The sequence below is a fragment of the Panthera tigris genome, chromosome X, assembly GCF_018350195.1.
Source record: "Panthera tigris isolate Pti1 chromosome X, P.tigris_Pti1_mat1.1, whole genome shotgun sequence".
Taxonomy (NCBI): domain Eukaryota; kingdom Metazoa; phylum Chordata; class Mammalia; order Carnivora; family Felidae; genus Panthera; species Panthera tigris.
The window spans coordinates 123,656,902-123,671,162 of NC_056677.1; the positions used below are offsets into that span (position 1 = coordinate 123,656,902).

Genomic DNA, 14,261 nt, shown 5'->3' on the forward strand with positions numbered 1-14,261 from the left:
CTGTGCCAAAGCTTTTTATTTTGATGTAGTCCCAGTAGCTTATGTTTGCTTTTGTTTCCTGATGCTACAGACTTGAGCAAAATTTCTTCTCCTCTGGGAAACCTCAGTATTTACTCTTCAGGCTTTTCAACTGATTAGATGAGGCCCATTCACATTATCTAGGATTAGTAACATCCTTTACTTAAAGTTCACAGAATGTAGATGTTAACCACAACTACAAAATACCTTCACAGCAACAACTAGACTAGTGGTTGATGGAATAACTGAGAACTATAGACTACCCAAGCAAACAAGTAAACTTGACCTTCACAGTGGGCTAATCAGTAGGAAAACTGAGGGAGAATTTGGACTTAGACCAGGGACTCCAGGGCCTGGGGATGGTAAGGCCTCCACTGGCTGCAAGCAGCTCCCTTCTTTCCTGCCTTCCCTCCCTTGGTTCTCATGGTTCCTGCTCAGGCTGACCGAGGGCATCAAAAGACCATCTCCCTTGCCTGGGAACTCCAGACTGTGGGAGACAGGATGTGCTCTGCAGAGGATGCCTATTGAAGGGTGTTGTGGCCTGGATTACTAGCCAGAGCTGGGCTTGCAGAAGTCATGCGAGGCTTGGGATATAACCATGCTTTGGCTACTTACTGGCTCTGAGCTCCTGTGCCAGTACCTGCCTCTCTTTAGAAATGATGAATGGTGGCCTCTCAATGGGGCCAAATCAGGTGACCTGAGAGCCAGGGTAGTTCTCATAGGCAAAGCTTCTGACACTTATCTCTTCTCCTATGTTGCTTACAGGGTAGCAGGGGAGAAGGCTGTGGACCCAGCCAACAAGATACAACAAGAACAGAATGTGCTGGGTGCAAGGCCTGAGCCCAGTGATGGAGTCTGACTCCACCCCCATGCCAAGATATATCTGACTTGAGCTCCTACCCCTTAAAGAGTTGATTTTCCAAGTGCCTCTGCTGTGCCCTGCTTCCTGTGTATCCTTGGCCATAGTTTAAAAGTAAAAAACTGGCTGCAATGGCAGGAGGCCCCTATAGAATCAAGGAGGAGATGGAAATGTCCATGGCTGAAGAGCTGGTTCCTGGAAGCTGTGTGCAAAGCCAAGAGCACCTAGTGATAGCAGGTGAGGAGCCCGTGAAATTTCCCTTTCCTTGGGTGTCTGCACCTGTGCCATCGTGGTGGGGAAGGTGTGTGTATAGCTGGGCAGATTCATATATATGCATGTATGTGTTTTCATGTATGTGTGGCTGTGTGTGTGTCTGTGCCTTGGTGTGCATATACATGTATTTGTGGTTTGACTGACAGGGAATCTGGGGGAAAGGAATTGATGATGTGAGCATTTTGCAGCCCATGAGAGAGTAGGATGGTACCAATATGTGTGGTCCAAGCTACCACTGTGTCTATGACAAAGCATCCGGAGGGCTCAATGTATAAGATTAATCAGATCAATTCTCTCTCCTAAACCTTCAATGTCTCTCCTCACTTAGAGTGAAATCCATACTCCTTTCTGTGATCTATAAGAACTGATCAAGGTCACCACCTCAACATATTTCATACTGTGGCATGGCGACCCACTGCAAACTGCATTTATTCTTGTCCTTACAACACTCCAAGGTTGGCTCTTCCTCATAGCCTTTGTGCTTTCTGTTCTCTGTGCCTGGGATACTCTCCTTAGATTTTCCATGGCTGGGATCTTTTTTTTCTTTTTCAGGTCTCTGCTTCAATGTTGTTTCTCACTTTTCTAGAAGTAGCCCCTACCTTCTGTCATGTTGCTCTGTTTTTATCATTTTGGGAGAATGTATCCCTCATCTGAATCTACACTGACAGATTATTTTCTGTTTTGCCCCCTTACTCCCCCTGTGCACACGCAGTCAGTTGATTGTTGTAATCCTGTCTCTTGGTCATTGCTCTCCCTCCAGTAACCTAGTCCAGAGCTTGGCCCTCAGTAAATACTTGCTAAACTTTTGAACAGATGAACAGACTGGGGCCTGAGATCTGCCAGTAGACAGCAGTGAATGAGTGTTGAATGATTCCTAAGAAGTTTGGGGACCCTGTCCTCTTTCTGGTGTGTCTTGTGCCCTGGAAGCCTTGGTACAGCCTCTATGGGTGTTCCTGGGACCTCTGTTCTTCTCCCTAGAAATGAAGGAGCGTGGATCCCAGCCCTTGGGTGCCTCTCATTGGCGACAAAAATTGGATTCAAAGGCTGCTGACTCTGGTTCAGGCCAACCAGTTTGGAATAAGACTGCCACCCGGGCCAAGAAAATGGTACTGTATGGAGGCCTTGGCATGCAGTGACTGGGTTGGGGTTGGGAGTACTGGCTGTAGGGGCTGCAGCCTGACAATGGTAGGTTGAGTAGAGCCAGATGTTGACTTGGGGAGAGGGAAGGAAACTCCTGTGTGTCATTCGGGCAATGAAGGTAGGGAGGTCCAGCGAGAGGTCAGGGCCATCCTTTGGTAGGCTGGGAGTTCAAACTTGGGAGTGCAGAACACCTGAATCACATATTACTTGGGGACTACATGTATACTTTGCAAAACTCTAGTGTGTGTGAAATGAAACTTTCCTCTATAAATAAATAAATAAATAAATTTCTATAGGTATTTTATACATTTCTCTATATAAATATATATTTTATAGAATATATTATATTAAATATATACTTATATATTATTTATATTTATAATGCTATATATTTATATATTATTTATATTTATTATATATATATATATATATATATATATATATAACATAACTCACGAGTGGGACAAAGTAAGGCAAGTGAGTTTCCTATGCTCCCTGGCTTTTAGGAAATCCAGTCAACTTAATATGACTATTTTGTGGCCAATCCTTTAAGCTACATTTAACGTGAGTTAAGGCATGTTCTAGAAAAAAAAAAGGCAGCTATATTGTCACAAAAGATACCGGGAAAATGCAGTCTGTTTGGAGAAGAGGGAGACCTGAATGTTCTAGGGAATATCTCATTCTGTAGCCAGTCCTTGAAGTTATGTTCACTGGTGGTTGAGGGAAAGTTTTAGAAATGTGGTTGCTATGCTGTTGCAAAAGTTACTGGGAAAAGACAACCAAGCTGGAGAGTAGGGGAACTTGACTGTTGGAGGGAATCATGTGAGTCTCAAGTTCTGTAGCCAGTCCTTTAAAGCTACTTTCACTGTGGGTGAGGGAAAGTTTTACTAAAATGTTTTTTGTACTGTTGTAAAGATTACTGGGAAAAGGCAACCAGGTTAGAGAGGGAGGGAGACTCAATATTCTTGGAAGTCACCTGAATCCCATTGTTCTGTAGCTAATCCTTTAAACTACATTCACTCTGGGTGAGGGAATGTTCTAGAAAAAAAAATGGTGGCCATATTGTTGTAAAGGGGACTGGAAAAAGGCAGCTATTTTGGAGAGGAGGATGACTTGATGATTCTAGGGAATCACTTGAGTCTGATAGTTCTGTAGTGGATTCTGTTAACCAGCTCACCATGGTTGTTACAGTGTTGCAGAAGTTAGTGGGGGTAAGGCAACAAGATTGGAGAGGAGGGAGGCCTCCCTGTTCTAGGGAATGAGTTAAAATAAAATGCCCAAGTGATTCCACTGCCAAAGAATAAAGAGAAAAAGAGCTCCCAGAGACCTCCTGGGAATGAAAATAAGCCAGAAATATTGAACTGGCTTCTTTTGTCCAAAGGTAGAAGCCACATCAAGTTGTTCCATCAGGTCAGGCTCCAGCAAGCCACCCATGCCCCTGAGACTGAGGCAGAATGGGGTGGGCTTGGGAGGGCAGTTGAGGCGGGGTATAAACTCCGGAGTAATTATAGTTACCTATTAGGACCGCAGGAGTACTTTAAAAAAACATATTGAATTTAGAAATTAGACATTTAGAATTAAGATTTATCAATTCTATTTATTATTTACTTTTGAGCAAAACAAACAAAAATGAATGGAACTGTGCTCACTTCTGAGAGAACCACAACATGAAAAGATAAAAAAGTTAATAATACTGTTCTTCTGTTTTGGGGGTGAAAAGTAGTGTGCCTTGAAAATTACATGAAAATAAAAATAACACGTTTTGCAATAGTAGAGGGAAGCTATGACTTGTTGAAATTCACAGATTTTCTTAATCTCTATCAAATTGATATAAAATGTTATATTTTACAATGCATGTAATTCTAAATGGGGAGTTTCCATAATTAAAAACAAAAAAGCAACAAGACAACTGTTTTTGAACAGTTAGGCCTTATGATGAGCAACCCACAATAGGCTATCATCGACTTGCAGATGTTGTCACATTAATTCCTGTATATTTATGTGTTAAAAACAAACTATGTTATCTCAAACAAACAAATCCCAGCCACCAGTTTCTCATCCTTATGTACCTACAAATCTCTCAAAAAAACTTTTTGTCCTTCTGATCCCAATCTGTAGGAAAATCAAGGGGATGGTGTGGAAATTATTCTAGGAGAAACTCTCAATCAAATTCCCTTTTATAGTCTTGGGATTTTCTTGACAATACTGTCACTTTTATGCTATTTTTGAAGTATCTCAAGAAGAAGATGAAGAGGAAAATCAAATAGTAGTATTGCTGTCAAGTACGGTTCACACAGAAAAAGACATGCCAATATCTGTGTGCACTTCTGAGAACGACAAATTTTGCATTATTATAAAAAATGGAGTATGGAGGCCACATGCAGTTTACTGTTGTTCTTAAGAACATAGGAGGGCTGCAGATATTTCTCAGGTGATAGGCAAGACTTGGTTGTCTATTTCTCATTAAGAGTGAGGCAAATAGAACCATAAAAAGAAAGAGTGAGGCAAATACAGCCAACCCAGAACTCTGTGTGTTGGTGAGAACGGAGAGACATTAAGTTCTACTTTAGCAACATGGACTGTACAAAGGGCACCTGTAAATGCCAGAATGGAGAGGGCTCTGTTTTGTGGCACAACCACCCCTCTCCCCCATCCATTTAGCTCAAGTTTGGGCTTGGGGGGAACTGCCTGGCTGACAGCCAGGTTGGGTGAGAGGGCTGGATAGCTGTTCCATTTACAGACCTTCAGCCAAGGCCCCTGTCCCTTCCATCCCCTGATGGGTCCTTGAGACCACCCCAGTGTCCCTGCAGCCTCCGCATCTGGGTCCTCTCTGGCCACTGGCAGAAGGGGAATTCAGTGATCTACTGCTCCCCATTTGCTTCTGAGCCATAGGCCCACTTCCCTTGGTTTGCTCTCAACACCTTCTGAATGCTGCAGCCTTGCTGAGCTCTCTCACCACCTGTTGCCTCTCACACGACTGCTAGCATTTTTTTTTCTTGCTAGCTCATCTTTTGTAATGAGCAAGCAGGAGGCTTTGCAGCCTCTGTGAGAATTCCAGCAGCTAGGCTTCAGGCATTAGTTAATTCGGCCAGGAGCTGTTTCATATTCCATGCCTCCTAACTTGCCATTTCCTAACAGGACCACTGAGGCACATTGCTACTAAGTGAAGAACTCTTGGCCAGAGACATCCACTCCAGGGAGTCGTTAGCAGATGGATAAAAATGAAAGCCCCTGGAATGGTCATGCACACACAGAAAGAGGCTATTGTTTCCCAGTGGCTAGGGTTCTATCTTGAGCTCAGACACTGTGTGTCGTTAGGAAGAAGTGCAGTCACTTGACAGGCCTCAATTTCCTTGGCTCTAAAATTGAGGTTTTCCATTCTCATCTTGGACTCATCTGATGTCTGTATGTGACAGTGCTGGCAGAGGATGGGGATCCCTGTCACTATTCTTCCTTCCCCACAGCCTGGATGGTCAGAAACTACTGAGGAGCATGGTAGGTTGGAGTGGTGACAGATAGCCAACTTGTGGGATTCCCAGGCTCCTCTAGTGGTCTGAAGCTGCCAGCCTGTGATTTAAGAGGAACAGGTAGCACGTGACTCCTGATGGGTACACTATTGGTCCCGGGCAGTGTGGGGCAGCTGCTCAGCTGGGGCTGAGTAGTCTACTTTTGCTGACCATTCCTTTTCTTTAGGGGCCCCAGGTGTCAATACCCAGAGTGTTGAAAGAACCAGACCATGGTGATGCCAACCCCTGGGAGTATCCTGGTGGCTTCCAAAGCAGGAGATTCCATTATGAGCGGTAAGAAAGATCCCAGGGACCCTGCAGAAAGAAAGCTGGTGCTCTTTGGCCAGGAACCACAGTGGGCCAGATGGACTGGCAAGCAGACTGACCAGGAGGGTATTGTGAGCAGCTGGCCATGCTTAGAATGTTGAGGCTCTGTTGCCTCCTTACCATAGCCCCTGATCCTCCTGGCCTCTTGCCCATTCAGGGACTCCGAGCAACCTGAGGCTGGGCTGGGCTGGTTCCCAGCCCTGAGGCCCCAGGACCTTCTTACCAGTGAAGGGAAAGACTCAAGGATGACTGAGTCATTGTCTACAAGAGGCCGTGCCTTTACCTGCTTGCCCTCATGGCCTTCCTGTGCTCCCTGCCAGGCCTGGCCTGGGACCACCAGTAGCTCTGACCCTCTATCTTTTCTTGTTTCCCAGCAACCCAGAGGCAGATAGGGTGGCAGAGATTGGCCTGGAAGAGCTAAATGAACTAGAGATGGAAGTTATGAGAAGGCAGGTGAGCATCTCCTATGCTCATGGTATCTTGGGGCGGGTGGGGCTTGACAGCAATGAGACCACCCTCTTTGAAGTCATCTTAGCCTCTAGTAGCAGAGTTGAGGTCACGTTCCCCTTCCTTTCCTCCCAGGCCTCAGGCCTCTAGTGACCCACCTTCATGGCAGCTTCAGCCCTGCCTCTCTTCCTGATATGTGGAAGGGAATAGTGGAAGCCAAAAGGAGGACCAAGAGGCAACAGAAAAGGCTATAAGTCTGTGCAGAGAGAATGGTGATAAGAGGTCTGGGAAAAGAGTTGTCTTCTCAAGAAGAGAACACAGCAGCCCTGGACCCAGAGGGGCATCTACCTTGGTGGCTGTCTCCGGCCCCTGTCACCCATCTTGGAGTCCTCAGTCTGGTGCTGCTGATGCCCTCATGCCAGCCTGCCCCAAGAATGAAATGCCCTTCCTCACCTCCCCCAGCACAGTTGGGATAGGCTGGCTTCTTCTAGACAACTGGGTGAACACCCAATGAGTGGGCAAAGTGGCTGGTCCTATGAACACAAACAGCCTGGACATCTGTCCCATGGGCCCAACCCAGCCCCCTGGTTTCAGTTGTTCTGTCTGCTTCTCACCCAGAGGCACTTTGGCCTACCAAAGGACATCAAATCCCCTTTCTGTACTAAGTTCATACTTTCCCTAGTAGTGAGCCAAGGGCTTCTCCAGGAGCCATTGACTTGTCATTCATTAGCCTCCTGGTCTCTGCAGCTGCACGTGATCACCTGCCGGCTGCGAGCCCTGGAGGAACAGGGTGCCACCTGGCGCCACAGGGAAACTCTGTTCTTCACCATGCTGATGTCAGCCTGTGTCGTCAACCTGTGGCTGTGGATGCGCCAGTGATGCTTCCTGCTTCCTGAGACTTCTTCTCCTTCCTTTTCTTCCCTTTTCTCCCTGGGCCACCCTTGCGCATCCTCCTTCCATCTCCCAGCAGCTCTTAGCAGCATCAGGGCCATTTTCCAACTCTGGTTACACCCTTGGCCTGGGGAGGCCCTGGCTGCTGGGAGGTAGAGGTCTGAATGGGCTGAGGCGCAGCCACTTTGGAAGGTGAGGAGGGTGGCATGTGGCCCCCACAGTGGCAAGTGCTTCCTGCTTGTCCATCACAGCTCCATGGTGACCATCTCAGAGCTAAACCTTGCCTCTTTGCCCTAAGAGTCCCTTCTGTTCCATCCTTTGTGGCAGGGACTTGGCTGTCTGTGTCTTCCCAGTTTTCTCCATGTTGTGTATGGGACTCTGCATAGAGAACATGCTCAATAAAAGTTCACTGATAGCAGCAAACTCTGGTGTCTGAACTTCTTACATCCAGGATTCATGTGAGGACAGCACCTCTGAACAAAGTCACTGTTGCAGGGACTGGGATGATGCCACACCCAAGAAGTCCTGGTTCCTTCCTCCCCCTCCTCCCCAAGGTTCCCTGCCCAGATAGAGAGCCTGCTTAGGGACAGGGATTGACAAAGTTCTTCCTGTTGGGTTTATTCCAGTGAGTGCTTGTGGGGAAGAAGTTCTGCAGCAGCTTGTATGGGTCAGGCATTGTAGGCACTCAATCAGAGGAAATCTCCTGGAAGGGACCAGAAACTTTTCTATTTTCCCAGGAGGAAATTGAGTCCTGCAGAGGGAGAACATGGTCCTGGGTCATCCAACAATACTGAGACAGGGTTAGGGCTAGAACGGGTTCTCCTGTGTCCCAGGCTAGGGTTCTGCCTGTCTCATATAGACTTGATGGGGACAAGGCCCCAACTCAACTCTAGAGGCTGGATGCAAGGCCACATGGAAGAATCTTGAACCTCTCTCCCCCATGTTCATGACCCCGTGAAGCTCACCTCAAAGTGGATTGCTGGTAGGGCAGTAGGACATGGCCTGAGTGAATATAAAGGCAGTTGTGCTCAGCTCCAGGAGGCCTTGGGAAGAGCTGTTGCCCCTTTTCCTGGGACCAAGGGATAAATACATATGTTTTGGGGGGCAGGGACCCAGAAGCTACTCATCAGCTTTGGTGGCTAACTGGACTTTCCCCAATCCTCCAAATCTGTCAAGGCTTCTCCATCTACAAAAGTAAGAGAGTATGTTAGTCATTAGACATAAAATAAACATGACTATATGTGTGTGTAAGAGAAAAGGGGGTGGGGGGCAGAGAGAGAGAGAGAGAGAGGAGAAGGAGGATGAGAGATAGTGGTAGAGGGATGGAAAGAAGGAGGGAATAAAAGAGAGAGACTTGAGTCATGAGCCTACTTTGCCCCTGTCCCACCCATCTCTGGTGCTCAGTGGTCCCCATAAAATGAGGGGATTCTTCTACTCTTGAGTCTTAGGAACCTCCTGTCAGCCCTGAGGGATACCATACATGTGGCCATTGGGGCCTGGGCCCTGCTGAAAGTGGATACAAGAACACTTAATGAAGAAACAGTTGGGGGCTTCCCTCTTTGGTCTCAAAGTAGAGAGGGTAATGGGGTGCCAGAGGAAGTCCCTCGGTGAAATGGGGAGAGGGCTGCTGCTCTAGAGACAAATGCTTCTAGTTGGGAAATCCAAGAGGCCTGGGGAGAAGCTGAAGCCTCTGTGCCTCCTCCAAATGGGCCCTAGAGCACAATAATCATCTGAAGGCTAAGAGTAAGGCTGGAGGACTTCTTTGCAGGCCACCCGTTCCCTCCCCACAACCTCAGGCAGACCAGGCCCCAAAGTATAGGGACTTATTAAGGGGAACAGCGACAAGGCCAAAGTTCCCACTGCCTTTGAAGGCATGGAAGACCAGCCAAGCAGAGTGTAGAGGCCTGGAGTTAAGGATGCCATGAGGTCTGTCCTTGAGTGGCTCTTTGAAATCCACCCCTTTCTTCTGTTCCAGCTGGCCATGACAAAAGGCTCAGAGGAAGAGAAGGGTTCTGTAGCCTAGGGCAAGCCTTTGGGACATGGGTCTGCATGTGTGTGTGAGCAGACATGGACATGTTTGCAAAAGAAGTCTGGCTGAAAATATGTTGTGAAACAAAGGTTTACTCTTGGGAGCAATTTAGCTAAGTTGCAAACAAACAGTGTGACAGCCCCCTGGAGAAATGCTTCTCGGGCTAGGTAAGCTAAGGTGGAGAACTTGCCTGGGCCCTGGCTGGCCTCCATACTTTGCCTTGCGGTGTGACTACTTGGCTACCAGTCTTGCCTGCCCACTCCATCTATGGAGCCCTCCAGAGCGGAACTGGAGCCAAAGCTTCCCTATGCTATTCTCCATGGCAGCCTGGGAGACAGGCAGTGGGTCCTTCTGCAGAGTTCTGTTATGGGCCCTATTATAGGGTTTGGCACCTCCTACTAGGCCTTCTGACTATAATCCATTGGGAGCATCTGCTTCCTTGATGCTGTTTCCCTGCCAAGCTGCTCTGGCCTTGCCCAAGCACTCCAGCATTAGCCCAACCCATCTCCCAAGAAGGTTTGAACTTCTTGGGCAAGTGGAGGAGCAGAGAGACTCATTTATACTTGGATGTGGTGGAAGGGGTTCTTCTGGAGTGTGCTGTTTATCGTTCCTCTATGAAACTTCCTATGGGCTGCCCAGGCTTTGCATTAGAGGAGTACATAGCTGATGCCCACACTGGATCAGGAGCTGCTAGAAGGAAGGCACTGCTTCCATTGCCTTCTGCATCCCTGGCATTTAGTAGAAGTAAAGGTCTGGTAGGATGGCCTCTGACCAGGGTCCCTGGAGAGCAATTCTGGCCTGATTGCCTCCTGAAAGGAGGGCTGGCCTTGCCTTAGTCATACAAGTCTAGTCTTTAGGACATGCCCCCTGTGGAAAATACTTTGGCATAAAAGTAAGTCAATTCTGAGCACTACTTTCTTTGGTTCACCTACTATGTGCCAGCACATTACATTTAAAAAATAATTACACAAGTCCTGCTTGATGATATCTTTCTGAAAAAAACAAACATTATAGGTTTAGCTAACAAATCCCCTTATCTCACAATGTTAAGCCCCTCTATAGAACTAACTCCCATGTTCAGCTTGGTGTGCATCCTTGCAAACTGTCACTGTCACATGCAGATACACGTACTTGTTTGTGTCCTGGGCCTTATGCACACGATCTCACGTAAGCCACCCCACGCAACCCGCTCAGGGATGAGGTAATTCCCCAGCTGTGTGTACAGGTAAGGAAAACTGTAAGCCTCTGGTCATGTTTGTCCCACTGGACTCGTCCCTAAACCCCTATCAGCCCTGGCAAAGGCTGAAACTCAATATTCTAGTTTTGTCTCAGGTTGGCTTCCCAGCAGCTGGGGAAGCCTGGAAGAGGAAGGTGGGCATGTAGAGAGAGAGATGTGAGGTGCATGGAGGGGGCTCTGTTGTACCTGGTAGCAGGCTGAAATCCCGGTCTCTTGCAAAGGACTTAATGACTTGCCACCCAAGGGTCCTTGACTTCTTTCACTTCCCCAACCATGGCCCCTCTTAGAGTCCAAGTTCAGACAGAGCTGGAGAAGAAGTAATGGGTTCCTCTCCAACCTTGTCCCACCCCAAGAATCTCTTTTGTTTCCCAGGTTTCTCCTTGGTTTGCCATCTATTGAGGTAGTCTGGCCAGGACTGTGACCAAGACCAGGAGGCAGCTGCATGGGGGCAGTGAGCTGGCAGCTTTGAGTCCCCAGACGCAAAGCCCTGAGTGATGCATGCTCCATGTAAGCGAGGGCTCCTCAGGGAGCTTGGGAGGGGCTGGCTCCTAGGTATGGGCAGACAAGCAGCTCCCACAACCAGGCAGCACAGCATTCAGCCCTTACCTGCTTATAGCCTGAGGTGTAGAAGGCCCACAGTGACAAGGTCACACATCCAGCCAGCAGGCCCAGCAGCTTCTCCAGTGGGGAGGTGCCACTCTGAGCCAGGGTCTTGAGCTTGCTGCAGCTGTGGGCATGAGCTCCTCTGGGCCACTGCCAGCCTCTCCTGTTGGTGTCAGGGAGCGTGGAGAAGCTCTTTGACTGGGGGGCTCCCAGCTGGGTGGGGATTAAGGGACCCCACAGGCTTGGGACTAGGAGCACTAGGAGGTAACTGCTGGCATCAAGTGCTGATGATTCCCCAAGGTCTTATCTCTGATTGGAGGCTTCACAGATGGACCAATGGATGCTGACTGTGGCCAGGGGACAGCCTGCCTCTGAAACCATCTGATTGGTAAGGAAAGGGACAGGCATTGGGTTGAGGCAGCCACTGATCAAGGGCTGACACCATCTTGTGGCCAGGGCTGGTGGTCTCCATGTGGTAGGGGCAGGAGCCCATGAAAGTGTACAGGTCCTAGAGCCTGTCTTGACATGGTATTTCATGTGATTGGTCTTCCCAGGAAGCTGAGGGAAAGTGGCTGTGTGGGGAACCATTGTCCCTTGTCATAGCAGCTGAATGAAATCCTGGGGACTCTAGGAGTATGTAGACACAGAGTTCTATCTTAAGCTTGGTGCAAGGCTGCTGAGTCTTTGTTCTCTTCTAGGAGAGTGGAAGAGACTGGTTTGAGGAGGCTTGAAGTAGAGGGGCTGAGGGGCTGCTTGGCCAGACAGGGTTTGGTGGGAGAGAAGGAGAATCTTGTGGGTCTTACCTCCTACACCTGCCTCCACTGTCTGCCTAGCCCAGGGCATTTCTGTGTATCCCAGCCTCAGAGCATGGGGAGTGTGCCACTTGGAGCTCCATGGCTCTTTGCATATGAGGAACAATGGAGTAGGGGTGGGGGTTATGTAGTGCTTCTTTCAGAACTCCTACTGGGATTTCAGTCTTTGCTTTCAGCCCTTTGAGTTCACTCTGGCTTCTTCAGCAGAGCCTTGAGGAAGAGTTACCACTACAGGCCTCTCAGGCTTTGGGAGCCAGCCCTTCTACTATTTGCATCTGCAATCACGTTTTTGGAGCTTCTGACTGAGGAAAGATTCTAGACCCAGACCTAGGGCAGGGACAGGCTCTTCATTTTTGCATCTCACCTGAGCTTGCCCTTTATCGCAGCTTGACCCCAGGCCAGGAAGTGTCCCCTCCATCCATGTTGGCCTGTGGCCATAAGAGGCAGCTACTGTTGAGGTGGCCTAGTCTCTAGATTTCCTGCCAGTGTCCTGTCCCTGCTGTTGAAAGAGCATGAGAAGAGCCCTTAGTACCACTTGTGAGGTGAAGCCTCCAGGGTGACGGCTGCCTTACCTAAAGGGAGTGACATTAAGTGCTTGGACTGGATACATGTGCTTTGAGTTGAACCCCAACTGTGGCTGACAGGGTGTATAGTTGGTTGGCCCTTAGGTGCTATGGTGGCCTCAAAACTTCTAGGACCAGACCTGGCCACACCCCACCAGGCTCCAACACGAGATGGTTCCAAAAGAGATGAGGCTGCAAAGATAGGTCTGGTGAAATCCAGAAGAGATTTGAATGCCCAAATGCAGAGTTTGGAATTTGTCATGTAGATGATTCATATATCCATTCAATAATTACTTAACACACCATATCCTTATTCATGTCGATGTAACTATCTTGTGAGGGATAGACAATAAACATGTAAGGAAATGACAAGTTTATGATACAAATAAAGTGGGTAAAAGTGAAAATAAAACAAGATATAGATTTGGGAAAGTGCAAGTTCAGGAAATTCATTCATTTGTTCGTTCATTCAGTTCCCAAATACATATGTGCTTATCATTGGGCTAGGCTTTTGAGATTAATGACTAAACACAATAGACAAGTCCCTGCTGTGAAAAAGTTTATTTCTAAGGTGAGGGCATCTGCCCATTCCATGGATTTTGGATGCAGGAGTGACAGACCCTGGTATAGACTTACTGAACTCACTCTTGCAGTGTGGAAGGTAGAGACGAGGTAGGGCTGTGGGTTTGGAGGCAAAGAAGCAAAGAGTCAGAAGGCTGTGACAAGGGTTGAGGCCAGGCCTAAGGCAACAGCAGTCAGGCTAGACAAGAAAGAAGGTACTGAAGGAAGATTTCGGCAGTAGAACCAACAGGATTTACAGATGGGGTGGGGCATACCAAGGATGATTCCTAGCTTTCTGGACTAAGCACCTGTGGGGGGAGATGTGGCTTTCTCAAGATAAGGCACTGGGGAGATAAGAGTTGGGGCTGGGGTCAGAAGGTCATGTCAGATTGGGACATATTGAGTCCAAGGCGCAATGACTGCCCCCAGGAGATAGAGATGGCCAATGGGCACCTGGGGATGTGGAGCACAGAAGGGGCTTCTCAGTGGGGACAACAGGTATTGGGGATATGAACTACTATCTCTAAGGTCCAGCCTGTCCTAGGAAGAGCCTCCCTCCCCTGGGGTATGGACTGAGTGTGGCTGATGTCAGAAATAATGCCCTAACCCCAAGTTTGTAAAGAAATGAATTCTGTCTTGGCAAAAGAAGCCAAACCATGGCAAGTTTCTGATGTCATGGTGTCTACACTAGAGGCTGCAGCCCATTGCCAAAGGAATGGTCAACTATGGTGGCCTACTAGACCTCTTGTACAAAGCCCTGTCTCTCTGGAGACTTTGTTCATTCAACAAATAGTTCTTAAGCATCTGTTTCTTAAAGAAGCTATGCTGGAGCCTGACCTCAGGGTGGCTGATGATAACCAAAAGTGGATAAACATCAAGGATTTACTGCCTTCCAGGTACTTACTCCACCTCCAGCTTGTTGCCCACTCTGAGCTCCTGCTAATTCTCCTTTGCCATAGCTGGGCCCCTTTCAGATGTCCCTCCAGGCCTGAGGT

The 14,261-nt window shown here is 48.1% G+C and overlaps 1 protein-coding gene across 1 annotated transcript; it reads left to right on the plus strand.

Moving 5' to 3' along the window:
• Positions 1–806: 806 nt before the first annotated feature.
• FATE1 (fetal and adult testis expressed 1) lies at positions 807–7,884 on the plus strand. Its single transcript, XM_007094821.3, has 5 exons — positions 807–1,114; positions 2,129–2,256; positions 5,984–6,090; positions 6,498–6,576; positions 7,318–7,884. Exons 1-5 carry the CDS (start codon positions 1,009–1,011, stop codon positions 7,447–7,449), a joined length of 552 nt encoding a protein of 183 aa, XP_007094883.2. The 5' UTR covers positions 807–1,008; the 3' UTR covers positions 7,450–7,884.
• The last annotated feature ends 6,377 nt before the right edge of the window (positions 7,885–14,261 follow it).

Coding starts and splice junctions, on each gene's coding strand:
- FATE1 (XM_007094821.3), top strand. CDS start 1,009: ATGGCAGGAGGCCCCTATAGAATCAAGGAGGAGATGGAAATGTCCATG. Junction 2,257..5,983: donor CCACCCGGGCCAAGAAAATG/GTACTGTATGGA, acceptor CCTTTTCTTTAG/GGGCCCCAGGTGTCAATACC. Junction 6,577..7,317: donor TGGAAGTTATGAGAAGGCAG/GTGAGCATCTCC, acceptor TGGTCTCTGCAG/CTGCACGTGATCACCTGCCG.